Source organism: Pagrus pagrus, assembly GCF_965226575.1.
Source record: "Pagrus pagrus genome assembly, chromosome: 11".
NCBI lineage: Eukaryota > Metazoa > Chordata > Actinopteri > Spariformes > Sparidae > Pagrus > Pagrus pagrus.
The window spans coordinates 9,855,103-9,881,391 of NC_140195.1; the positions used below are offsets into that span (position 1 = coordinate 9,855,103).

The following is a 26,289-nucleotide window of genomic DNA, read 5'->3' on the forward strand; positions in this document are numbered from 1 at the left end:
ATCAGCTCTCATGAGGAACTAATGTCGTTTTTCCACAAGCACTTGTGGCCACTCCATTACCAGTTTTACTGCACCGAGTTGAGCCGAGCTGTGATAGACCTGCTCCAAAGTAGGTCCGAGTTGTGCCTGCCCTGCCTCCAAGCGAGCTGAGGTGACGTCATATGGGGTTCATCATTATCCGGGGACGCTATGGCCAGACACCACAAATACTTTGTACTAGAATACCGGTCTGTTTCAACTGCCTCTTGTAAAATCAAGAGTCCGTACTACAATACAGTTACATACTGACAAGCCAAAATGTTACTCCAATACAAGTGCGACTAATGGTATTAATATAGTACTTGGTACCAAAAATGTATAGGTAATATTTCATCAGCCATTTTCCCAGGCAAGAGAAAGAGACCAGAGGTGGACCATCTGGCACAGATCATGGATGAGGTGAAGGAGATGTATCACCGAATTGATGGGCACTTTGAAGATCCTTCAGACACAGCGGATTGAGGCATGGGAAACTGTCCGCCCTGTTGACCTGCTAGAGGCACGGATGGCACAGCGCGACAGAGAGACTTGGGCCTTCAACAACATATTCTAGGCAAGCATGGAGATTCTTGCCACAGCAGTAAGTGGACAGGCGCCCTAAAGCGCCACACTTCTGTGTGTGCACATAGTTTGAACAGTTTTTTATATTTTTTTATTTTCGTGACATTGTAATTAGACCAAGATTGTTTCTATTTTTTCCTTCATTTGCATGTTTGGCTTAAATAAAGCATCAGAACATGTGGTGTGTTGTTGTGGTGTTCAGTGGCATGACACAGTTTTATGACACACTATTAATTAATAAGGGTCCATCTGTGGTACTTTCCAAAGTATATGAATGGGGCTGATTACCTTTTAGGAGCACACAACTTTGGTAGCCTGTTGGTGGGTTGTCACATAAGAAGTACACCTAGTATCCAATGTAAATGAACCTCTCCGCACACATTTTGTAACACAATGTGGATACAGGCTGAACTTGCAAGCGTCATGTTTATGTCCAGCCTGCACAATGCAAAGTCTGCTTGTTATGAGCTACTTTGGGCTTGTTTTTTTGTAAAGTCACTTACAAATATTATTTTTGGGCTGGTTTTGTGCCGCTGTGAAGTTAGGTTTAGGTTGGACATTCGACAGACATTCACTCCAGAGACACCCAGCGGCGTCTCTTACTCAGTTTTACAGTGTTGGCAGCAGGAGGAGGGTTAGCTTGCCTCCCAGAACCTCACGCTGCGCTGGGGGCTGACTTAGGAAGCATCAATAAATAACCCTATTGTTTGTTTGATTTAGACAAAAACAATGTTAATTCATGCTGGCTTAATGTTATTAGTGAAAATTATGATCAAAAAATAATACTAAACTGATTTCATGTAGCACACTTATTTTGATTGCAATGTGTAATGTATTTATTTTGCAAAAATATTTTTATAAGACAATGGCTTCTTTTTTCAATAGCTTCCATGTCATGTGACCCAGTGACTCCAAACCAGTTTCGAATTGTATAACTAAATGGGACCAATCAGACACACCTCTGTTGGTTACATTTAACTGCTTCTTCTATTTTATATGAATATTCATTACAAATTCAGTATTTCTTTTCAATAGCTTCCATGTCATGTATGTATGTATGTATGTATGTACTATATAGGCATATGAGGTTGCTTCTTTTGGGCTTCTTTTTATAAGCCTGGCTGCTTGTTTCTCTTGTGAGATTTGGCAACACTGCACAATGCCCAGAAGAGGGTGATAATATCCCATGTAAACTAAACACTCAGCACACATTTGTAACACAATGTGGAGTTCAGCCTGCACATTGTGAATACTATTACTAAACTACAGGCGAGAGGTTGTGAGGATGGGAGGGAATGTGCTTTAGTTCTGAAATGGGGCATTCAGATGATATGGGGGCTTTTCCGAGCAAATATTGATATGTGCGATTGTCAGTGATTAGATCTGCCCCTGAATTAATTTCCTGGACAAGTGACTTTTCTGCCTGGACAAGCAACAGGTAAATTTACTTTCTGAAGAACAATTATGTCATTACTTTAACTTTGAGTTTGAATAGTTGCAGATCATATCTATAACCTTTTTCCCCAGTCAAACTCTATTGCTTGTGTCTTTTGAGTGTCATGGGATCCTCTGTCTCTGTCTGACTATGATACACTTGAAAGGAAAATAGACATCTACCCTCTTTGTGTCATTTGTTTCTCCAGCTCCACGGTGGGAGACGGTGTCAGTAACCTGCAAAAGCAAACAAGTGTAAACCTGTCTTTGTATTCACAATCCGAGAGACTGTTTTTCTGCTCCCCTCAATCATATCCTTACAGAACAAATATAGGATATTACATTTGGTCTAATGAAGGATTTTTCCTTCTTCCATGTAAAAGTTTGTTTTAATTTTTTATTTTTTTATTTGTTTTATCATTCCTAAGATTGTTACTTAACTTTTTCACACTTAGCTATGTATAACTGTTAATGGTATTTACTGTTCTTTGATCATTTTGTAATCCCCTCAGTGTCAGATAACCATGAGCGACGTTAGACAGTTAATATTTGACTGCAGGTCATTTCAAGGCCATGACCAAAATGACAAAACAAAACAGACAAACACTTCACAGCAACCACATTAAGTCTATTGATTAATCTAATCTGTTTGGCCTCCACAAAGCAGCATGTGCCATAGAAAATACAAGTCACAATGCACAAAGTGTTGTATTAATTTGTTTATTTTCCTCATTGAACTTCTGTTTTGTTTTGCTTGTTTGTTTACTTTGTCTGTGTGTATTTCAAGTAATGCTAAGAATGAGAGTAATCCGCTCAAGGTCTGCAGTGGGAGACAGTGCCGGGAACCAGCATAGTGACTTTTAGTAACCTGCAAAAGCAAACAAGTGTTAACCTCCTGAGGGTGAACCTGGGCATGTGCATCTCTGGGAATGACTCTTTTGTGGAATAGGGGGCCTCAGGATGTAGGACATCGTCATACAAAATTACCTTACATTCATCACTTTTGCTTTGTTGAGCATGCTCATGCCAACGCTGTGCATAATGCATGACTACATGACTGTGTGGACAAGTACCTCTGTGGTGCTCAGAATGCTATAGTTGATTAAAAACAAATATTGCCCAAATTGATGGCTCAAGAAGTTCTAACTGCTCAAAGAAGATATTGTTTTATTGTAGAATTTGAATAAGTTGTAACCCTCAAATTTCTTTCATGTGTAATATTGCAAAGCTAAGGACAGAAAAATGGATGTTTCCAAAGAATGACCTAGTTATTCACAGCACAATTGTAACGGTCCTGTCATTTCAGTTTATTTTCATGTGTGCTATGTGTTTTCTGGGTTTTTGTGCTCCTCTCCAGTCCGCTGTCCCTCCACACCTGCACTTCATCTCCTTCTTCAGCCAAGCTCTAGTGTTTTCCCAGCCTACCAGCTCCTTTTCTGTTCCTAGTGTTTTTCCATTCATTACTCTCACCTGTGTTTCTCCACCACACTCCACCTGCAGCTCATACCCTTATTAGTGTGATAATTATGGATTTTGTGCAATATTTTCTGTTTGGTTTTGGTCCGTGTGTTCTTTGCAGAGGTTGGGTGTGGCGGGGTGTCTTCGAGCAGCAGGATCCCCAGCTAAGTCTGCAGCCAAGCCTCACACCAGCCATAGCTATTGCATGAACAGATCTAATTTAACCCAGACCAGTTTCTTTTTCTAACCCTAACCAAGTGGTTTGATGCCCAAACTGTGACTGGAAACCTACAATAATAAAAGAAAGTGAAAATAATCTTAAAGTCTTAAAGAGTCTTTAAAAAATCACAGGTCTATGTATTAGTTTCACACAGACACAAACCCCAATCTCTTTGTTTAGACTCAGTAAAGAGCTTTTAATGTACACCAACATAGTTTCCAGAGATTGTTAAAAATTGCAGCTGCTGTGTACAATGTTAATAAAGCAAATACACTTCCAATTAGTTTCCACAAACCAGTGACAATTCAGATTTCCAAACTCAATAAAAGCAGATTCAACATGTCGAACATTCATCAAGTTTAGATTTTTGCTCATTTCCTTTTTTCCCATTTTAAATGATATAACGACAGTCAACATCACTATGGTGGGAAAGGGTCAGCACTGGTTAGACAATATCTTTGTTCATCAAATATTATATTTTACTCACAACATGCACGTTTTTGTGTATTTTATCAGTTCAGGTCTCTTAGTTGGGCTCAGCCGGGCCGGTCCTCTACATTTCAGTACGAAACTGCAACGTGTCTTCCTTCATCTTTTTCTTGTAGTCTTCCTCAAACTCTTCATTCTGGGCCACAGTGAAATGGTTCTTCCAGTCACCAACCTTCCCTGCAGAACCATCAGTCAGGTATTTTAGCTGAAGGTGGAGAGGGAATTTTGTTTCATTTCACGTATTAAAATGACTGTTGATTGTACCTTTTCTGATGAAGGAAGAAACTTTGAAATCCATCTTTGTGAACGTTGAGTAGTTGACCATGTTGTCAGATTTCATTTTATCAAACTGCACTCTGTTCAAAATTCTTTCCTTTTCCTCAGCTGAAGGAGACAAACCAAGGAAGGAGCAGAGTTTGTCTGTTTCCCGTCCAGTGTCCTGGAAGCACAATGGTCAAATATTATCATAGCACTATTACCAGCTCGAGCAGAGGTTTAGAAAAGTGAACAGGAAGAGATGCTGGAGTCACACAAACACAAATCACCTCAGCCAGATCTTCATAGAACATGCAATGGATGTTTGAGTGACTCTGTTTCTTCTTCCACCAGCCGTTCACATGGTCATACCAGGATCCAAACAGCACTACAGCAACAGAACAATGAATGAAAGCACTTGATGAGTGTGGAGGAAATCTGTGCATCTCTCATACGAGCAACTTTAATTATAGTATTTCATACATACTCTTTCCCTCCATGAACCTCTGGAGGTAACTGCTCCAGTCTCCAGGCTCTGGCTGGACCATGGTCATACGTTCAAAATGAAAATAAGACACCACACTGTCCTTTGAATTGCGGGCTGCATAGACTATCTACACAACAAGAAAACTCTGTTATCTGAAGATCTCTACATATTATTAGGGTTCAAAGTAGAACAGATTGCTATAATCACCAATCTCATCTTGAAATAACACAAAAATGACTAACTCTGCAGTTTTGGTCCCAGAAGGACTTTGGTATGAACTGGACTGGAAGATGAGTCTTAATGAGTCGAGGAGAGGTGGGGAGGCTCTCCACCACGTCTGTTCCTCTAAACGCACGTGGAGTTTCCCCTGGTCCTGTACATATTAACAGATTACATGTCAATGATTCTTACAGTGTACTAAATACAAAACAAAACATCTACACACCAACAGTTCAGATGACCAAAATTAAAACAAAATAGATAAAATGACCATTTTCCTTGGTCGCACTGTTGCACTTGAAATTTGGCAGGTCTTATTTAAAAGAAAGTGACACTGAACAAATATTAGCCTGTAAACATATTTTCTGTCGGTTATTTTGTCAGTTTTCTGGGGGGTTTTTGTCACTAGCCTTTGATCATTATTTATCATTAAAAAATGCTGCAGTGCTGTTTCACCTGTCCCGTTTTCACGCAAAAACCAGGTGTTTTTTAAGGTCACCTGGGGACATTTCCAGCTATTTTTGTGGCAGCCTTAACCTGCTATTTTTCAGAGGAAGTCGAACCATCTCCATCCATGATTATGGCAGCTAAGGGTGTTTTCCTAACCCAAGCCAAGTGTTTTTCTTGCCTAAACCTAAGCATAGTCTAAACACAGCATTGTGACAACAGAGAAATTGAAAATTCAACCTAAGCAGACGTAAAGTTGCAACATAAAGAAAGGTTTGGTTTTAACTCATCTGTTGTTTTGCAGAAACAGACTTAAGCTAACATTTTTTCTGGTGATTGGGTTGGAGTGTGACTTCATTCTCTGCACAGGACGCCATTACTGCACCATATTTTGAAGACGCAAATAGTTGTTGCTGCTACATTAATGTTATGCAATGTTAAGAAAAAGGCAGAAAACCATGGTTTGCACCTGTCTGACAAAAATGGTATGTGTGTACCTTTGTCCTTCAAGGGGAAGGTGACCTCCAACATTGGCACTCTATTAAAGATTGGGACGAATGTCTGACGCTCTGGAGATGTCTCATCAAAATACAGCAGGTCCAGGATGCAGCTGAGCCAGGTGTTTCCTAAAAGAAAGATGAAGTAAATAAATGAATTATCAAAGAATAAATAAATCCTAATCCCTCACCTCCATACACACATCTATTCAGGAGCCACGCTATCAAGCAAAACACATGTTCATGTTTGAGAACTGACCAGCTCTGGGGTACGATGCTATAAGTACATCATCTGGCCTGGCCTGAAAGTTTTGAAGGTTCTCCCAGTTGTCTGTGAAATTGTGCGTCATTGAGACTCCATGAAAATCAAACAGTTCTGGTCGTGAAGGAAAATCCAAGTCCTTGAGAACCTGGGGAAAAATCAGCTTTTAAAGTGAATATGAATAAAATTTTCCAGTTAAATGAAATGACATTCTAGATTGACTCTGAAAACAATTTACCCTTCTACAAGTTATCTGAGAGACATCATTTAAAATGTTGTTCTGATTAGCACCGAACCCCACTGGAAATTAATCATATTTTGAAAAAAAGCACATTATAGACATGGAAATTGAAATCCTGGTTATTTGAAGACATACCGTGCCCATATTTAACTACCCTTTCTCCTGTTATCATACGCCTTGGCTCCGGTGTAAGTTGACAGTCCCGCTCCTGAAAAAAAAACAAAAAACTAAAATGTGAACTTAAACCAACTACAAATTTCACTGAGTGACTAAGACTAGAACTAAATTTAAATTCTTGCCAAATTAACATTGACTTGTGTTTGTAATTTGCTTCTTACATCCATCATAGAATAAAAATAAGGGGTCCAAGTATTTGTCTGTTTCCTCACCCACCAGCCTGTTGCATGTCTGTACTGGGAACCAAACAATCAACCCAATTGCCAGATACTCTGATTTCCTGTGACAAATAGCAGGATTTGATCGCCACAAATAATGGCTGGAAATGTCTCCAGATGTCCTTTAAATATCCAATAGTGCGACTCAAACTCAGGCTGCCCATTTGGCATATAATGACGGATCGCTTTCAGAGCGATTAGATGAACGATAAAATCACTGACAGCCAATCAAAATCCCTCCGAATGTACAGGGCATCACATTCATAACTCATTAAATGCTTCTATAACCTAATATTAGGCTGCAAAAATTACACATTACAGTGCAAACAGCTAGTGTGGTCTCAGAAGTTCATTTTGTACTTACCGATCGTACTGGTCAGCTACTCACTGAAGAAAGTTCAGTGAATCAGTACGTTTTATACTGAAACATTGATTGAAGCCACAGACTGAGGAGAATAGTAAACATGGCAAGAAACACTGTGGACTGTGGACTGAAGGACATTATGTGAGTAATACATAACCCTTATCAGACCCATGAGACTAACTGTCTAAAATAAGTTAACTCTTCACTCATCTATACAAATGGATTCTTTTGGGAATACATAAAACATGAAATAAGCAAATACACTTCAGTCTGATTCATTTCCACAGACTATGACATAATGCAGATTCCAAAAACATATGAAAGGAGATTCAACATTTCTGACATTAGTCAAGCTTTGATTTTGATGGTTTTATCACATCAGTCGAAATCAGTGTAGTGGGAAATGTCCCACACTGTTTTTACAATATCCGTATCAATCACTTTTATCACCTGACTCAGTAACATCAAGCTTTTCATTTTGAGCCACAGTGAAATGGTTCTTCCTGACTTCTTTCCCCACAACAGATAAGTCCTGTGATTTTCAGGCTGATATCATTAAATTTGACCATTTACAACAGGTGGAACGCATCCTGACAGCTTCAAGTATTACTGTCAGATACTGTTCCCCCTCTGTTCAACAGGGAAGGAGGCTCACACATCTTTCAAGTTGTTTGAACATTTCAGTTAGTTTGCAACATTTAGCGGCTTCACTCTCTAAATGTTGCATTTTTTTCCCCCTCGCCTTCTCAGCCCCAACCTTTTCTTTGCGTTTTTTACCGATGTTATGCATATTTTTTCCATATAAGTGCTTTACTACTACTACCAAAGATACTCGTATCGTCTTTGCTGCTACTGCTTCTTCTTCTCCTTCTTCTAGCCAAAGATATGGGGGGATACAAATTCTGGCAGACAGGTTGACAGTCTGAAATAATATGTCTCCCCCCCATATCTTTGGCTAGAAGGGAAGAAACGTGTTCATAATCACAGAGGTTATAGAGTAGTATCTGAAGTACACATAAAATAAATCATTTGATGGTCTGGCTTCATCTGTCCATTTTGAGGTGGGGGATACAAATTCTGGCAGACAGGTTGTTAGTCTGAAATAATATGTCTCCCCCCATATCTTTGGCTAGAAGAGAAGAAACATGTTCATAATCACAGAGGTTATAGAGTAGTATCTGAAGTACACATAAAATAAATCATTCAAAAGTCAGGCTTCATCTGTCCATTATAGTACACAGTACCGGTTCACCCAATACGCGCACTACGCACGTTGCGAAGGCCCCGCAAACTAATAGAGGCCCCGTGAAAAAAATACGTGTCCCAGATTCCCAGCGCATCAGCCTAACAAGACAGCGTTTAGCACGCCACGATGAAGCGGAGTTATCCCTCGGGGAATGAAAAAAGAAGGAAGAAACAGTATGACAATGATCTGCGGGAACAGCAGTTAGGTAACTCTCCTCTCCGGTGCGAGAGTGGGAGGGACTAGTCCGTGTTTGACCTACATTAACAGGGCGGTGAGCCCTGGGTGAACCCCGGTCTCCGTGTGCGTCTTGCTGGCTGCTATCATTTTAGTTGCAGTGTTGTTACAACTGCACTTATACAAAATGGAAAGTAATGGATAAATATTGACTAAGATTGAATTTTGTTTGCTTGGATAGCCCACAGGCAAATATAGATGCAGATATCTTAGTGAATAAATAAAACTCGTGAAATATTATGACAATGGTGCTAAATAAATAATAATTATATAATAAATAATAATATAAATAATTACCTACATTTGAAGTATATGAAAGTAAAACAAGTGCAGGTAAAAAAAAATGATCAAAAACTATCTGAGCTCTTCCATGTCCCAGGAACGTCTGAGTGGTTTGGCCATCATGAGCATCAACCATGATGTGGGGAAGCAAATATCATATGACGACATTATTGATGATTTTGCATCCAGAAAGTGCAGAAAGTGACACTTTTAATGGTGAGTTATTTCAAACAATAGCATGTTTACATGCCCAACATTTAAGACTGTATGATTGTTTGTTTACACATTTAGTTTGATTTGATTTGTTCTGATTTGGTCTGAATTTATTCTTAGTTAGACCAACAGCTGGCGACAGTGCAACATGTTTAAAGGGGGATGAGTGGAAGCACTGGGTGTCAGGTGCAACTGTTGAACATTTTTGGGGCCCCTAAGCAGAATTTTGCCAAGGGCCCCATGGAGGTCTGAACCGGCTCTGGGTTAGACAATATCTTTGTTCATCAAATATTATATTCTACTCACAACATGCACATTTTTGTGTATTTTATTAGTACGAAACTGCAACGTGTCTTCCTTCATCTTTTTCTTGTAGTCTTCCTCAAACTCTTCATTCTGGGCCACAGTGAAATGGTTCTTCCAGTCACCAACCTTCCCTGCAGAACCACAGAGAATCAGTCAGGTATTTTAGCTGAAGGCGGAGAGGGAATTTTGTTTCATTTCACGTATTAAAGGGGAACTACCGTTTTTTACAACCTGGACCTTATTTCTAGCATAAAATACGATGCTTTACTCACCCAGGTAACTTTGGTGTCATTTGGCGTCGTTCGGACGAAATGAGATCCAGTGTAGCACCGCGTATATCCATATAATGCGAGTGTTTTGGCCACTGAAGCGCAGCCTCTATGAACATTATCTGCCGCGAAACTAGTTAATTTCACCAATATTTTGTTACGATACGCTAGTGCTATTCCCCTCTGAGTCCGGGCTCGTCTGCTGTCAACATCCGGGGTCTGTAGGTTGACCTACTACCTCTGACCTGGAAGATGTCATCTCTGAGCTGCGCGCGCACCCGCGACAGCCGGCTTGTTTACCTGTAGCTGCTACTGCTAGTTTGACCCCGGATGTTGATAACAGACAAGCCCGGACTCAGAGGGGAATAGCACTAGCGTATCATGACAAATTATTGGTGAAATGAACTAGTTTCGTGGCAGATAATGCGTTATATAGAGGCTGTGTTTCAGTGCCCCGTCACTCGCATTATAAGGATATAGCGGCGCTACACTGGATCTGATTTCGTCCGAACGACTGCAAATGACACCAAAGTTATCTGGGTGAGTAAATGATCATATTTTATGCTAGAAATAAGGTCCAGGTTGTAAAAAACGGTAGTTCCCCTTTAAAATCACTGTTGATTGTACCTTTTCTGATGAAGGAAGAAACTTTGAAGTCCATCTTTGTGAACGTTGAGTAGTTGACCATGTTGTCTGATTTCATTTTATCAAACTGCACTCTGTTCAAAACTCTTTCCTTTTCCTCAGCTGAAGGAGACAAACCAAGGAAGGAGCAGAGTTTGTCTGTTTCCCGTCCAGTGTCCTGGAAGCACAATGGTAAAATATTATCATAGCACTATTACCAGCTCGAGCAGAGGTTTAGAAAAGTAACGTGAACAGGAAGAGATGCTGGAGTCACACAAAAACGTGCACAGACACAAAAACAAAACAAAAATCACCTCAGCCAGATCTTCATAGAACATGTAATGGATGTTTGAGTGACTCTGTTTCTTCTTCCACCAGCCGTTCACATGGTCATACCAGGATCCAAACAGCACTACAGCAACAGAACAATAAATGAAAGCACTTGATGAGTGTGGAGGAAATCTGTGCATCTCTCATACGAGCAACTTTAATTATAGTATTTCATACATACTCTTTCCCTCCATGAACCTCTGGAGGTAACTGCTCCAGTCTCCAGGCTCTGGGTGGACCATGTTCATACGTTCAAGATGGAAATAAGACACCACACTGTCCTTTGAATTGCGGGCTGCATAGACTATCTACACAACAAGAAAACTCTGTTATCTGAAGAGCAGTATTGCATTAATGATGAAGTACCTCTACATATTATTAAGATTCAAACCAGAACAGATTGCTATAATCACCAATCTCATCTTGAAATAACACAAAAATGACTAACTCTGCAGTTTTGGTCCCAGAAGGATTTTGGTATGAACTGGACTGGAAGATGAGTCTTAATGAGTCGAGGAGAGGTGGGGAGGCTCTCCACCACGTCTGTTCCTCTAAACGCATGTGGAGTTTCCCCTGGTCCTGTACATTATTAACAGATGACCAAACAGTTCAGATGACCAAAATTAAAACAAAATAAATAAAATGACCAGTTTGTTAACAATGTGATATGATGAGGTTCAAGTTTTCTGTTTTTTTCGTCACTAGCTTTTGATTATTTTTTATCATAGAAAATGCTGCAGTGCTATTTCGCCTGTCCCATTTTCACGCAAAAACCAGGTGTTTTTTAAGGTCACCTGGGAACACCTGGGTTTTCCTAACCCAAGCCAAGTGTTTTTTTAAACCTAAGCAGAGTCTAAACACAGCATTGTGACAAAAGAGAAATTGAAAATTCAACCTAAGCAGACGTAAAGTTGCAACATAAAGAAATGTTCGGTTTTAACTCATCTGTTGTTTTGCAGAAACAGACTTAAGCTAACATTTTTTCTGGTGATTGGGTTGGAGTGTAACATTGTCTGTGCAGGACGCCATTACTGCACCATATTTTGAAGATGCAAATAGTCGTTGCTGCTACGTTAATGTTAAGAAAAAGGCAAAAAACCATGGTTTGCACCTGTCTGACAAATATGGTATGTGATTGTTTATTTGACCTTTGTCTTTCAAGGGGAAGGTGACCTCCAACATTGGCACTCTATTAAAGATTGGGATGGATGTCTGACGCTTTGGAGACGTCTCATCAAAATACAGCAGGTCCAGGATGCAGCTGAGCCAGGTGTTTCCTAAAAGAAAGATGAAGTAAATAAATGAATTATCAAAGAATAAATAAATCCCAGTCCCTCACCTCCATACACACATCTATTCAGGAGCCACGCAAAATACATGTTCATGTTTGAGGACTGACCAGCTCTGGGGTACGATGCTATAAGTATATCATCTGGCCTGGCCTGAAAGTTTTGAAGGTTCTCCCAGTTGTCTGTGAAACTGTGCGTCATTGAGACTCCATGAAAATCAAACAGTTCTGGTCGTGAAGGAAAATCCAACTTTAAAAGACAAGAAAAAAAGGAGACTCAAATCATTTGGTACTCTTGCAACAACAATGATTGTTGGGGAAAGGGTGCAAACAACATGGTTAACTTTCAGTTGTAGCAGCAAAGTTCAATTGTCTTAGAAAATCATTTCTACATGTCATCTTAATAAAGAATAAATAGTTCAGAGACCGTAAGAGCCTGGGGAAAAATCAGCTTTAAAAGTGAATATGAATAAGATTATTCAGTTAAATGAAATGAAATGTTGGATTGACTCAGAAAACAATTTTAACTTCTGCAAGTTGTCTGAGAGATATCATTTAAAATTGTGTTCTAATTAGCTCCACGTTGTATATTAAACATGCACCAAACCCCACTGGTAAGTAATCATATTTTGAAAAAAAGCACATTTTAGACATGAAAATTGAAATTTGAAGACGTACCTTGTCCATATTTAACTTTCTCCTGTTATCATACGCCTTGGCTCCGGTGTAAGTTGACAGTCCCACTCCTGAAAAAAGACAAACCATCCGAGTACAGAATGTCTGTTACACATCTCCAGTCAGGATGACTAAACACATAGCTCAAGGCATAACACTGACTAAAATTAGACTGACTAAATATGGACAAAAAAGAACTTAAATGTGAACTTTATTATAAAAATAAAAATAAGGGGTCTAAGTATTTGTCTGTTTCCTCACCCACCACCAGCTTGTTGCATGTCTGTACTGGGAACCAAACAATCAACCCAATCGCAAGAATAAAGGTTAGTCAAGTACGTTTCTGAAAAACCAAAGGGGAGTTAAAACTGGATGATACTTTATGTTGCAATTTTACGTCTTTTCAGTTTGATTTTTGTTTTTTTTTCTTTTGTCACAACGCTGTGTTTAGTCTCTGCTTAGGTTTAGGCAGCAAAATCATTTGGTTAGGGTTTTTGAAAGCAATATGCTTTTACCCTGCAGTTCTGCTCCCAGAAAGACTTGGGTATGAACTAGACCGGTAGATGAGTTTTAATGAGGCGAGGCATGGTGGGAAGCTTGTCTGTCAAGTCTGTACCTTTGTGAAGAGAAGCATTAATCACTGACATGTTTAAACACATTATTCCAACATGTATACATCTAATTAATCCAAAATGCATGTTCTATGCTTTCATATGTTAACAACAGCTTTTTCATTAACATTAGGTTGGGGACCTAATTTTTCTGTTGGACCACCGACTAAAGTAAAGGAGAGCAACCAAACTAGCAGGTCGCATAAGATGTCGCTGTTCTGTAGATATATAGGGCGCTAGCAAAGCAATGTATTACATGAAATGAGCACAGTAGAAACATCAGATAGGTTTGACCAACATGTTTAACTATATATTTTTTAAAAGGTTACAGTTAAGGCTGAAAATGACAACAGAAATGCAAATCAGCTGCCAGTTTTCTACCTGGACGTGACCGTTGTTGTTACTGCGACGTCTAACAGAATCTACAGAATGATAATGCTGCTCTGTAACTGATGGCTGTGTAAATAAGAAGCTGTTAGCTGTTCGCCATATCAACTTAAAGGCATATTATACAGGATTAGCCGGTTGCTGTTTGTACAAAGTTGGCTCCTCCTTCCCAACTCAACGGGCGAGGCAGAGAGAGAGAGCAGCAGTGGTCGAGTGAGCTAGAGAGTGAATGAAGAGAGGGAGTGGCATTTAGCTTGAATGAAGAAGTGATATTATATTATATTATAACATATTATATTATATTAGGGTATATTAAGGATATTCAACATCAATTCAAATCTCTCTCTCTCGGAGACGGAGATACTCTGACTTCCTGTGAAAAATAGCAGGTTTTGATCGCCACAAAAAATGTCTGGAAATGTCTCCAGGTGTCCTTTAAATATCCAGTGGTGTGACTGTAATGGAAATTCTCCTTGTTGAGGTAGAGTTACTAATTCTCAGAAGAAGTTTAGACTCAGTGTTATGAATCAGATCTCTTTAATACATGCTGCATGGAGAGAAGACCCGAAGTGTTCTCTGCAGTCTTCCAAATGTTTCCGACTTAAATACAACAGAGTAGGGGTCGCATACTTTTATGACAGTTGTTAATCACTTCTTCCCAAAACAATGACCCCCTGATGTCTGTGTTGATAATGCCTTCCCCAGATGACCATCTTTGACGTTTGATTGTAAATGTCATCCTATCTACCATCCTGTAAACACTTCAGGCGAAGAGAATTGCCCCTCATATGACTTTCTGATCCTTGAAACCTATGGGGGAAATCTCCCCTCCTCTCACATCCTGATATGTTCTCTACAGTACATTGATTACAGAATTCAAAACTATTTAATTTCTCACATGACTCAAACTCAGGCTGCCCATTTGGCATATAATGACGGATCACTTTCAGAGCGATTAGATGAACGATAAAATCACTGACAGCCAATCAAAATCCCTCCGAATGTACAGGGAATCACATTCATAACTCATTAAACGCTTCTATAACCTAATATTAGGCTGCAAAAATTACACATTACAGTCAAACTGTCTTTGCAGCTAGTGAGGTCTCAGAAGTCTATTTTGTACTTACCGATCGTACTTGTCAGCTGCTTTCTGAAGAAAGTTCAGTAAACTACTGAATACTGAAACATTTATTGGAGCCACAAACTGAGTAGGGTCGTAAACATGGAAAGAAACACTGTGTACTGCCAAACCAATTCTGGAGGACATGCAAGTAGTGACTTGCTGTCCAAGATAAGTTAACTCTTCACTCGTCTATACAAATGGATTCTTTTGGGAATACATAAAACATTAAATAAGCAAATACACTTCAGTCTGATTCATTTCCACAGGAGATTCAACATTTCTGACATTAGTCAAGCTTTGATTTTGATGGTTTTATCACATCAGTCGAAATCAGTGTAGTCAGTTATCACCTGACCCAGTAACATCAGTGTTATCATTATATAATCATCGTTCAGGGCTCTAAACTTCAGTACGAAACTTCAGTGTAGCATTCTTCATTTTCTTCTTGTAGTCCTCATCAAGCTTTTCATTTTGGGCCACAGTGAAATGGTTCTTCCAGTCGCCAACTTTCCCTGGAGAGGACGAAAGAATCATTCAGGTCATCTGATAAAAATAGGTAAAATATGGTTTCGAGCAGATTCTTTAGCGTACCTTTTCTCATGAAAGGCGACACCTTTTGATTCATTACTTGGACAGTGGAGTAGTTGGCCATTTTGTTTTGTTTCATATTGTCAAACTTAGATCCAGTTGTGACTTTTTCCTTCTCCTCAGCAGAGGGAGACAAACCGAGGAAGGAGCAGAGTTGGTCTATCTCTCGTCCACAGTCCTGCAGAAAATGAAAGAATCTGAGCGTCAGCCTCATGAAACATAAATTAAAAGTACAGAGTGGTTATCATTCTAATCAACATGCAGTCTTAAAAATTGTCACATCACGTCACGATCTCTGTCACTTCTCAGCTCACCTCAATCATATCCTCAAAGAACATGTAGTGAACTTTTGAATGAGTCTGTTTCTTCTCCCACCAGCCGATCACATGGTCGTACCACGACCCAAACACCACTGGAACCACAGAATAATGTATGAGGGGACAATGGAAATTAGATGATATTGTTCCTCCTTTACAGTAAAAGTACTTTAAACCCACTCTTTCCCTCCATGAAATTGTGCAGAAAGGTGCTCCAGTTCCCTGGTTCTGGCTGGAGAGCGTTCATGCGGTCGAAGTGGTAATAGGACACTGCATTGTCCTTTATGTTACGAGCCACGTAGACTATCTACAGAAAGAGGAAAAACACTAAATCACAATCTGTCAGCACCATAATAATAATTCACGTATTTCATGTGTTAAGCAATAAAATGTAACTTCCTGGAGAAAGATGATTGATTGTTGAGTGTCACCCAAAAATCTTCAAATATTGACGCTTTGGGTTGGATGGCAAATATAGACAGCCTGGAGATGAGACTCAACGATCAACTCTTTCTCCAGGAAGTTACATTTTGTTGCTTTAAACACTGTGTGTGCACTGCTTTTACCCTGCAGTTCTGCTCCCAGAAAGACTTGGGTATGAACTGGACCGGTAGATGAGTTTTAATGAGGCGAGGCGTGGTGGGAAGCTTGTCTGCCAAGTCTGTACCTTTGTGAGGAGAAGCATTATTCACTGACTGATTACATTCAATAGATGGACTTGTTTAAACACATTATTCCAACATGTATACATCTAATTAATCTAAAATGCATGTTCTATGCTTTCATATGTTAACAACAGCTTTTTCATTAACATTAGGTTGGGGACCTAATTTTTCTGTTGGGCCACCGACTAAAGTAAAGGAGAGCAACCAAACTAGCAGGTAGCAAAGCAATGTATTACATGAAATAAGCAAAGTAGAAACATCAGATAGGTTTGACCAACATGTTTAACTATATATTTTTAAAGGTTACAGTTAAGGCTGAAAATGACAACAGAAATGCAAATCAGCTGCCAGTTTTGGGAGCACAGTGGGAGGAAGGGTTAAAGATACGGAGATTCCTGTGAAAATCTGGAGTGTTGACAGGTATGAAGTTGCGTTCTAAGGCACAAATAAACGCACCCACACCTCTTCATCCTAGTCACTGTTTGTCTCTCTGCACTGCCTGTGTTTGTGTATAGCCCTGCCCTCTGTCAAACACACAGACAGCTCATGCAAATGCAGGCAGTGGAGTGGTAGGGGTCCCTGCAGACAAAGATACTTTTTGTAAGAGTTTGTTTGTGTTGTTTGTTTGTGTTGTTGTTGTTTTTTTGTTTTTTTTAGGAAAATCCAGCATAGAATACCTTTAAAAGATCTGTGATTATTATGTTCACAACTTGTATCTGCTGCCCTCAAGTGACCAGAGACATTATCACCCTTTAAGTTGATATGGTGGAATTGATTTTAACAAACAGTTGCCTTTTTACACATCAAGCAGCCCTTTCACCATATGACACACACGCCTAAGTGCATGTGTGCAAACAAAACTGATACACGGCTTTGTCCGGTGTCTGTTAAATCTCACTCACTGTGGTTATACACACAGAACAATAATAATTAAGGATTATGGAGACAAAGTGCACCAATAAAGTGATCATGGTGTAATATAAAGATATCTGAGTGATTGCGAGCACATGATTGTACCTGAGGGTTGCAGCGGGTGATAGATCTCCAAAAATGGCACCCTCTCCTGAAGAGGAGTGGACGTCTGGCGCTCTGGATACGTCTGCCCAAAATACAGAAGATCCAGGATGTAGGAGACCCATGTGGTTCCTGAGATTATATGAGATCATACTATATCAGTCAATCAACAGAACATGAATACAAGTATAACAATGATGCCCTAGTCTATACTCCTATACTCACAACCCCACCTGCTTTAGGGTAAGTAGCTATGAGGATATCGTCTGGTCTTGCTTTGAAGTTCTGTACGTTGTCCCAGTTATCGGTGAAGTATTTGGTCATAGAGACTCCATGGAAGTCAATCAGTGTTGGTCGTGGTGGCTGCTCCATCTGCAAAATGGCTTGTTTTAAAATACTAATATGCCATTGTGAATTTTGCTCATGCTGCCAGGACTGAAGCAAATTAGTGAGTAATCATCTGGACCAATCTAGATAACAATTTATCAGATTTGACCAGTAGCCAGTGCAACAGTGATTAGTGCAGAGCCATAGAGCAGTAAAAACGTGCATTGGGGCGTGGCTCATACAGGGAAATACAAAAATTGCCACATTTCCTTCTCAGTTAAGTGTTCCCCACCGAAACCAAAAAAAAATACACACTGAAATACATAAAAGAACAACGACATCGCTAACATAAAGAAATGTTCAAACAGAATAAATCATATCCCTTTAACTTTTTTCTTTAAGGAAAAACTTGGCAGATGTATTGTACTGTAGACTGATTAAAATGCTTCTTTGACTATCTGGTTCACAACTTAAATATTCACCAGATTGGGAATGAGGTATGAACCTGCACCATTTAATCATTCATCCTAGAAAGGACTAAACATTTATGAAAATGTTGGTAAAAAGTTCACTGTGACCTGTAACTTTTGAAGCTTTAAGACATATTATTCTGGTCAATCAATGATCTGCGAGATAACCTTCCTAAAACATGCATATTAAAAACCATGGAATGTTGTCTTCTGTGAATATTTAAGTTCAGAGTAGCCTGCTGCAAACTCACCCTGTTGAGCTGGTATTTCTCCAAAACAGTGATTGTGTCTGTATCATCCAAACTAAAGAAGTCTGTCTGTTGTGTAACACTCACTGCATCATGCTGCCCAACTTCCTGAAATGAATGTAGGCGTGTACTGTACCAGGGGTCATTCTGAGTCTGCCCAAAACTCTGCACTGCTGTCAGGTCGGAGGTTTGATGGAAGTCAGGTTGAATCAGGTCATAGAAGATTATTGTAGATTTAAGTGTTTCACAAAATAAAACATTCCTCTTTGTTTGTTTGAATTATTTTATCTTTGCACGCACAGAATGAAATGGTAAATTTTGTTGCATATATAAAAAGTTGTATTTCATCAACCATATCAAGATCAAAATACAATACCTTTGATAGTGTTGTATTGTGTCCTAAGTATCAAAGTACAGTAATAGTGGAGTCATACAGCACCAACGAGTCACTGTGGGAAATGCACTTATTCACTCTCTTAGGCTCTCTTAGGCTCACATTATTTATCTTAGGCTATTTTCACAGCCTAAGATAAATAATTTGGTCTGGAAAAAGGGACAAAATACTATACAATAATGCAATTTAGTTCTGGTCCCGTTCTTGTTCACACTGACTTATAATAGACAAACCTGTAGGAGTAAACATGAAGTAAAGAGGTCGAAAATAAATAAATTTAAAAAAAACCCAATTATAACCATTTGTACCGACAGGTGAATAGTGAAGGAGATGGGAGGATATGGGTGTCAGGTCACCAGGATTGTTTGGGTGAAGTCTGAGGGCATCTAGTGGACAGGAATGGCAATACAATTTAACAGAGATGTGGGGGATGTAGGCCCCATGCAGGTCCCCTGACTGCTCTAGTAAAGAGGCAGCACTGGTAATGTAGCATATATTTTTTGGTGCTTGGTCAGGGTCGGGAAAACTGTGTCCACATTGCTGACTTTAAGTCACCTTAGCATACCTTGCACATTGCTGACAAAGACAATTATCCAGAGATTACAGATGAAAATATGTAAATATAATAGATTTGTTTCAGAGATCATTGTGTTACACTCCTTCTCGAGAGGGTTGCTGCCTTCTGCTTGCTAGATTCAGATTCCTATTCATTGTACTGGCTTATCTTGAACATTTAAAAGAGTTTTTAAACGTCATTAGATGCTTGTTTATATATTCATTAATGAGTGTCCAAGGTTCATCTAAGCCATTGTTTCTATAAAGCCAATACAAGGTTGAGGCTGCGTGTTATTCAAACGAAAACAGTTTCATGTCCTTACTTTCCAATTCATATGGATGACCCTTTTCATTGAAAGGAAAGCCAGAGTTAACAGAGGTTGCATTGCTTCTTAACACTTCTGGGCATAGTAGTCCATGCCATCCATAAAGGATGTCAAGGTCAGAGCTCAGACTGTAGGAAACCCACTGAACCTGATACTTCTCTGTGTGGGAGGATTCTACCTCTTTTTCACTCTTTTGTAGGCAATACTCATGTAGACAGACATACGTATTTTTCTTTATAAAGATATGTTTAAGTTCTGCATACTAACTTTATAACTTCTACATACAACGATTCTAAAAACTCAGACCTCAGCCGATAGTGCTGACCAAAACGGGATATTTTTCACTGGAAGTCTGGCCATCCACAGACATGTTTGTGGTGTCAAAACTGGCTGCTTTGTAGGAGAGCCCTGAACATTTCAAGCCCTGTTTGTGGCGTCCAAAACAGGTATTTTAAGCCAAACAGAAAGTTGAACTAAAAACCAACATTAAGTTGCGACATAAAGAAATGTACAGCCTGAACTTATTTGTGGTTTTGCAGAAATGTACTTAGTTAACATTAATCTTGATGATAAACTTTAGAGGCATCCCATGAGGGCATAATGTCTCGCATGTAGGAGCATGTGGAGCCATCACCGGATCACTGCTGGCCAACACACGTCCATAGATTTTACCCTGCTGTCTGCTCCCAGGCAGACTTGGATATGAACTGGACTGATGAATTAATTTTAATGAAACGGGGAGTGGTGGGAAGCAGGTCTGCCAAGTCTTTACCTTTGTGAAGAGAATCATTAATCACTGACTAATAAAAGTACACAGATAGACTTGTTTACACACCATGACTAAGCCAAAACAGTAAGTTGCTTCTGAATTTAAAATACCCATATGCTGCTTTGAATATTGTGCATGCTTACAGGACTGACAAAACTCGAAAAACTTTTAAAAACTGTCAAATTATGCCTGCAGTAGAAGGTGCCAGCCAGTACAATAGTGATAGTATAGTAAATAGGAACCCAGTTACGTGTTCCCCTCCCAAACCAAATAAAATACACATTGCAATACACAAAAGAAAAATGACAGCCTGCTGTTTGCATTAAAATGATGTCTGATTATTATGCTTCTTTGCCTTTCTGGTTCACTCTGGTTTTCTCCATCTTTTAATCATTAATCCCAGCAGGTACACAATCATGCATTAAACCATTAGAGTGGCTCACTAAAATGTTTGCTATCTATTATGTGTAACCTTAAAAGCATAAAGCCAAATGACGAAGCCAAATAACTTTAAGTGCGGCTCATTTAAAAACCCTTACATGTAGCTTACTGCACATTCCCTCTGCTGAGTGAGTGTTTAAGTTTACTTTGCCTTCTTTGTCAGGAGAAAATCTGTTTTGGTTTAAGATAATTATTGCATCAAACCAGGCACAACATTAAAAAAACACATTCATTAAGAACATATGTGCAAAATTTAGCCTGAGATAAAAGAAACCAGTGTCTCAGTCATCCACACAACATGTGTAACACTCACTGTGACACAGCACAACTTCTTGAAAACAATATGGGCTTGTAAATACTGTGCCATGGGTCCTTTTATCAGCTTTTAATCTGACTGCTCAACGGTGAACCACTGTTTTATCAGGTCAGAGGTATAACCGTTGTCCTCACAAAGTCAGGTTAAAGCAGGTTTCACAACTCTATCAAAGCTATAAGTAGTTTAATCTTTGCACACACAGAATGACAAAGCAAACAGGGTGAATGACTTAGATGTGAGGGTAATATTGTTTTGTTGCGCACATAAGTTTTGTGGGATGGTTGTGGCCTAAAATGCCCTCTGTCAAACTAAACTAAATGACTGCTTTCACAGCAGCTTGTCTAAAAAAATGTAATTCATGTTGCAGTGTTTTAAGGTTTTTTTTTCTTTTTGCAGTGATATTGTTTGGGAGAAAGTGTAAATGCAAAATTGAGCTTATGAGTCTTTTGCAAAGGAGAAGCTGCGAAGACCTAAATACAAGAACTGCTGCCTCATATCCTGGTCAAAGGGGTATGACATCTTTATTACCAATCCTCCACAAACGTGCATACATCCAAGAGGTATAAAAGATAAACACGCCTGACACACCCTGAATAAACACACATCCTGTTCATGTTTGTGAATTGACCTGTGAATTGAGGTTATCAACCATGGATGTATGGTTGCAAGAGGTACATCACCTGGTTTTACAGTTTTGAGTGTTCTCCCAGTCATCTGTAAAATAGTGATATGGGGGACATGATTCACAATTCTCATCTCGAACATGGCTTAGTTTCATACCTAATGTGATATGGTTGCCAATGTAAACAAATCATTTGTGGGGAAAGTATCAAACTTTCTGACAAATATTGCCAAAATATTTTTCAAACTGTACTTTGAATAACTCACTGCTCAAAGTCAACAAAACCAAGGAGCTGTTTGTTGATTTTAGAAAAAAGGAGGCAGAGACACCGAGTCCTGTCTACATCAGTGGAGCTGAGGTCGAGCCGGTGAGTAGTTTTAAGAATCCACGTCGCAGAGATCCTGCCATCCATCCTCACTAATAAACCTTGTTATTATCTCTGATTATGAGCACTTTTCGAACATTTTGTCAAATTCTGCACAAAAAAAAATGTAGGCTACCTTTACATTTAATGCTGCATTTGTACAGCATACAGAAAAAAACTGAATCGTCCAATCTCCACATACACAGCCTCTTCAGACTTCAGTGCGGAACTGAAGTGTGTGGTCCTTCATCTTTTTCTTGTAGTCTTCATCAAACTCTTCATTCTGGGCCACAGTGAAGTGGTTCTTCCAGTCACCAACCTTCCCTGCAGAACCACAGAGAATCAGTCAGGCATTTTAGCTAAAGGTGGAGATTTGATTTTGTTTCCTGTCAAACACATCAGTTTACCTTTTCTCATGAAAGGAGAAATTTTGAAATCCATAATTGGAATTGTACAATGGTTGACCATGTCGTTCTTCTTCATGTTGTCAAACTGCACTCCACCTGTGATGTGTTTCTTCTCCTCGACTGAAGGAGACAAACCAAGAAAGGAGCAGAGTTTGTCTATTTCCCGTTCAGTGTCCTGGAAACACAATAGTCACATATTATTATTGCTTTATAGCCAGCTAGAGGAGAGCTACAAAAAGAAAATTGCCGAAATAGAAAGAAAGCACAAAAACAACTGAAATACCTCGATCATGTCTTCATAGAACATGTAATGGAGGTTTGAGTAGGTCTGTTTCTTCTTCCACCAGTTGTTCACATGGTCGTACCAGGATCCAAACACCACTAAAGCAACAGAACAATACATGGAAGCACATCAATAGAAATCTGTTTGTCTCTGTTCCAATAAAAACAACTCAATTGCATTTCATACACACTCTTTCCCTCCATGAATCTGTGGAAGTAGTTGTTCCAGTCTCCAGGCTCCGGCTCAGCCATGTTCATGCGATCAAAGTGAAAAAATGACACCATATTGTCTTTGGCATTGCGGGCCACGTAGACCACCTACAGAAACGAAAAACACTCTCTAACAAATCTCTAAACATCCCAACAACACTTAATAACTAAGCTCTGACAAAAAAAAAAAGCCAAGTTGGTAACATTGGCAATGGAGGCTTAGTTTTGAGTGTGTCTGTGCTTTTCTTGGTTGGTTTCTACTACAAACAGCCAGTGGTGGTGCTGATACATCAAGTTGTGAGCTGTAGTTTCCATGGTAAACACACCGACCTCTTCAGCTCTCACATCCTTCCCACAGGCCTGCTGCAGCCTCCCCCATAGCTGCTCTTCCCTGACATGGTGTCTCTTGGCATACTTGCCAACTCTCCTGATTTTCCCAGCCAAAGATGTCTGCCTGTAAAGCCGGGAAACAGCAACACAATCCACTGTATCATCACCACCCGCTGGCTGTTTCTTTTATAAAACAAACCTAAACAAAAACAGGAAGGCCTGTGAGGAGCGGGTGGGATTCTTTCAACTGCTCTTTCAAAATCTCGCCTGCTCTTAATTTTTTTTTTCCCCCAGTGTTACAAACTCCATAAGTCCGTAACGCTGCTGAAGCTACTTTGTCCGATATTTCAGCATCTTGTCATTGTACATTTACATCATGCAAATAACACACAAACCACTGACCTTGCAGTTTTGCTCCCAAAAGGATTTTGGCACAAACTGGACTGGAAAATGAGTTTTAATGAGCCGTGGAGAGGTGGGGAGGTTTTCTGCCATGTCAATTCCTGTAAGAAGATTAGAGATATATTAAGCCGCAGTCTGATCTTAATGTGCTGAAGTTGTTTGACTTCTACACTCTAGTGTAGACTGACATAGTTATATATCTGACAGTATCATATTACTCTTGTGTATACTTTCCTGACTTGCTGTGACTAATCTTTCCACTGTGTCTCTTTAGTTGAGATGGTATTAGTTTAAATGCAAAAACGAGTTGTGGGCACTGTGTGTACACTGCAATTGTCTGTATTTTGAGTTTGAGTTTAAAGTCAAATTTGTAAGAAAGTAAATTTTTGAATCACATTCCCAGCTTATCAACTACTGACGCTTTGGGATTGTATTTGGAATATGGTGCGTATGTTTGATCATCTGTTCAACCTGGAACCATAGACGGGATGTTGATCTCCAAAAAAGGCACTCGATGTTCGATTGGGATGGATGTCTGACGCTCTGGAGCTGTTTTGCCAAAATACAGCAGGTCAAGGATCAAGGAGACCCACGTGGTTCCTAAGAGAAAGACACAGGCAGAGAGAGGAAAATAAAATCCCAACCGCTCTCATCTATTCAAACATTTAACATGAGCTGTAAAACAATTTATACTGACTGCTTACATGTACTGACCTGCTTTGGGGTATGTTGCAATGAGTATATCATCTGGCCTGGCCTGAAAATTTTGAATGTTCTCCCAGTTGTCCGTGAAATAGTGGGTCATTGAGACTCCATGGAAATCAAACAATTCTGGTCGAGAGGGTAGATCCGTCTTTTAAAAAAGGAAAGAAGCATTCAAACCATATGATCACTGTGTGATAGTGATCAAACCACAGCAATTTGACTTGTATGCCAAGGAATTCAAAGACTGTGCACCAGATGTTGCGGACAAAGAATTCAGATTGTCTTAAAAAGTAACTTCAACAAGTCATCTTAACAGGAGAGACAAACACAAATTCATAGCTATTGCCTGCATTTAAAAATACCTCAGTTTATTCTCAGTAGCTCAGCATTACATGTTAGCCAAGTAATGAACAACACTTAACAGTATAGCACGCTGAAGCTTTAAAGAGAAATTCATTCGGAGACATACCGTCTTCGGATCAAAGGACATTTTGGTCGCTGCTGGTTACCCTGCAGTATGTTGTGACACTTCCCCTTTCCTACTGTAATTCTGTACAGAACTGTTGCCCTGCCCCTCTCTGTTTGTTGCACAACACTGTCTCTGTTGTATGTAGGTCAGATCCAGATGCCCCTGAGTTATTACCCTTTGGTCTCATTCCCCTCATCTCAGTGCGATCATGTTTATAGCGACGTGCTGGTGCGCATTTCAAGAATCGGAACAGGAAAGATTTGTAGACAAGCATCAACTAGAAGTTTTACTACTTCCATGACCTGATTTGTTCATTTTAACCATTACAGGAATCAAGTCTTCAAATCATTTCCAAAGCTTTGGGCTTTAACATACTGTGCGAACATGTAAGAAATGCTTTTGTTTGCTACAGTTTAAAGCTGCTATAAGTGTTATTTCCTTACTTAAATCAGTGTTAAATAGCTCTATATTTTAACAGTAATCACTTTTATACAGTGTTTGGTCAGTAACCCATGTCTCTTCTGGTTATTTATTTTGGTATCCCTGCTGCCATTATCCAATCAGGACAGAGAACTCCAAAAAGAGGAGGTCCCGTCTGCTTGGGGAACAGGCAGAGAGCAGGATCCTCATGTTTTGGTACCGACACCGGCAATGGTGGAACACGGAAAGCTACCAATTCCAGCGCTCAAGGAGATGGCTTATACTACCAAAGTGGCAAAGAGAAGAGAAACGCTTGAAGAAAAGAAAGAGGCAAAGAGAGCTGCCTTGAAAAAAGATAGGATGATGCTTTCATACCTTGTTTATAAAGTAAGGTTCAGAAGTTAAGCTAATGCATGTATTTCAGAAGTTAATTCATAGGTTTGAGTTAATTTGCTAAAAATGTACTTACAAAATGTACACAGCTAACTATTTACATATTTATGTTTACACAATTATGTACATGTTTACAATAAGCTGTTGAATTTGCCTCTCTGATTCTCTTACATTGACCTTAACCTCCTGCTGGCTCCTGATTGGTTAGTTCAGCATGTGAGTGAGCACCAGGAAGTGTTGTGTTGCGACGCTGCCCGTGCATGGAAAACAGTAAAGCACTGCTCGAGAAGTTATCC

At 39.5% G+C, this 26,289-nt stretch overlaps 3 protein-coding genes and 1 pseudogene across 4 annotated transcripts; all 4 read right to left on the reverse strand.

Moving 5' to 3' along the window:
• Positions 1-3,892: 3,892 nt before the first annotated feature.
• LOC311265530 (cytosolic sulfotransferase 3-like) lies at positions 3,893-8,246 on the reverse strand. The gene is made up of 8 exons (XM_084367281.1): positions 6,745-8,246; positions 6,366-6,516; positions 6,107-6,235; positions 5,186-5,316; positions 4,944-5,070; positions 4,747-4,844; positions 4,466-4,640; positions 3,893-4,378 (listed from the first exon to the last, which is right to left on the reverse strand). Exons 1-8 carry the CDS (start codon positions 6,751-6,753, stop codon positions 4,266-4,268), a joined length of 933 nt encoding a protein of 310 aa, XP_084223407.1. The 5' UTR covers positions 6,754-8,246; the 3' UTR covers positions 3,893-4,265.
• LOC311265529 (cytosolic sulfotransferase 3-like) lies at positions 6,750-15,050 on the reverse strand. Its single transcript, XM_084367280.1, has 10 exons — positions 14,964-15,050; positions 12,839-12,906; positions 12,272-12,410; positions 12,021-12,149; positions 11,321-11,451; positions 11,054-11,180; positions 10,857-10,954; positions 10,546-10,720; positions 9,150-9,780; positions 6,750-6,817 (listed from the first exon to the last, which is right to left on the reverse strand). The coding sequence occupies exons 2-9, from the start codon at positions 12,845-12,847 to the stop codon at positions 9,635-9,637; spliced, it is 954 nt and encodes a 317-aa protein (XP_084223406.1). The 5' UTR covers positions 12,848-12,906; positions 14,964-15,050; the 3' UTR covers positions 6,750-6,817; positions 9,150-9,634.
• A 300-nt stretch (positions 15,051-15,350) lies between these two features.
• Positions 15,351-18,636, reverse strand: LOC311265527 (cytosolic sulfotransferase 2-like; annotated as a pseudogene). The gene is made up of 7 exons (XR_014624903.1): positions 18,592-18,636; positions 17,777-17,915; positions 17,547-17,675; positions 16,431-16,531; positions 15,862-16,171; positions 15,551-15,725; positions 15,351-15,471 (listed from the first exon to the last, which is right to left on the reverse strand). The product of XR_014624903.1 is annotated as a cytosolic sulfotransferase 2-like (transcript).
• A 3,255-nt stretch (positions 18,637-21,891) lies between these two features.
• LOC311265534 (cytosolic sulfotransferase 3-like) lies at positions 21,892-25,245 on the reverse strand. The gene is made up of 8 exons (XM_084367285.1): positions 25,181-25,245; positions 24,721-24,859; positions 24,478-24,606; positions 24,007-24,107; positions 23,256-23,382; positions 23,066-23,163; positions 22,783-22,957; positions 21,892-22,699 (listed from the first exon to the last, which is right to left on the reverse strand). Exons 1-8 carry the CDS (start codon positions 25,199-25,201, stop codon positions 22,587-22,589), a joined length of 903 nt encoding a protein of 300 aa, XP_084223411.1. The 5' UTR covers positions 25,202-25,245; the 3' UTR covers positions 21,892-22,586.
• Between the last annotated feature and the right edge of the window lie 1,044 nt (positions 25,246-26,289).

Excerpts from the sequence above, each read along its gene's own strand:
- LOC311265534 (XM_084367285.1), bottom strand. The coding sequence starts at position 25,201 with ATGTCCTTTGATCCGAAGACG. Across the intron at positions 24,607-24,720 it reads TGCAACATACCCCAAAGCAG|GAACCACGTGGGTCTCCTTG; the intron begins GTCAGTACATGT and ends TCTTTCTCTTAG. Across the intron at positions 23,164-23,255 it reads CAGATTCATGGAGGGAAAGA|TGGTGTTTGGATCCTGGTAC; the intron begins GTGTGTATGAAA and ends CTGTTGCTTTAG.
- LOC311265529 (XM_084367280.1), bottom strand. Across the intron at positions 11,452-12,020 it reads CTTCCCCTTGAAAGACAAAG|GACCAGGGGAAACTCCACAT; the intron begins GTCAAATAAACA and ends AATAATGTACAG. Across the intron at positions 9,781-10,545 it reads TTCTTCCTTCATCAGAAAAG|GGAAGGTTGGTGACTGGAAG; the intron begins GTACAATCAACA and ends GTGGTTCTGCAG.
- LOC311265530 (XM_084367281.1), bottom strand. Across the intron at positions 6,236-6,365 it reads AGCATCGTACCCCAGAGCTG|GAAACACCTGGCTCAGCTGC; the intron begins GTCAGTTCTCAA and ends TCTTTCTTTTAG. Across the intron at positions 5,317-6,106 it reads CTTCCCCTTGAAGGACAAAG|GACCAGGGGAAACTCCACGT; the intron begins GTACACACATAC and ends TAATATGTACAG.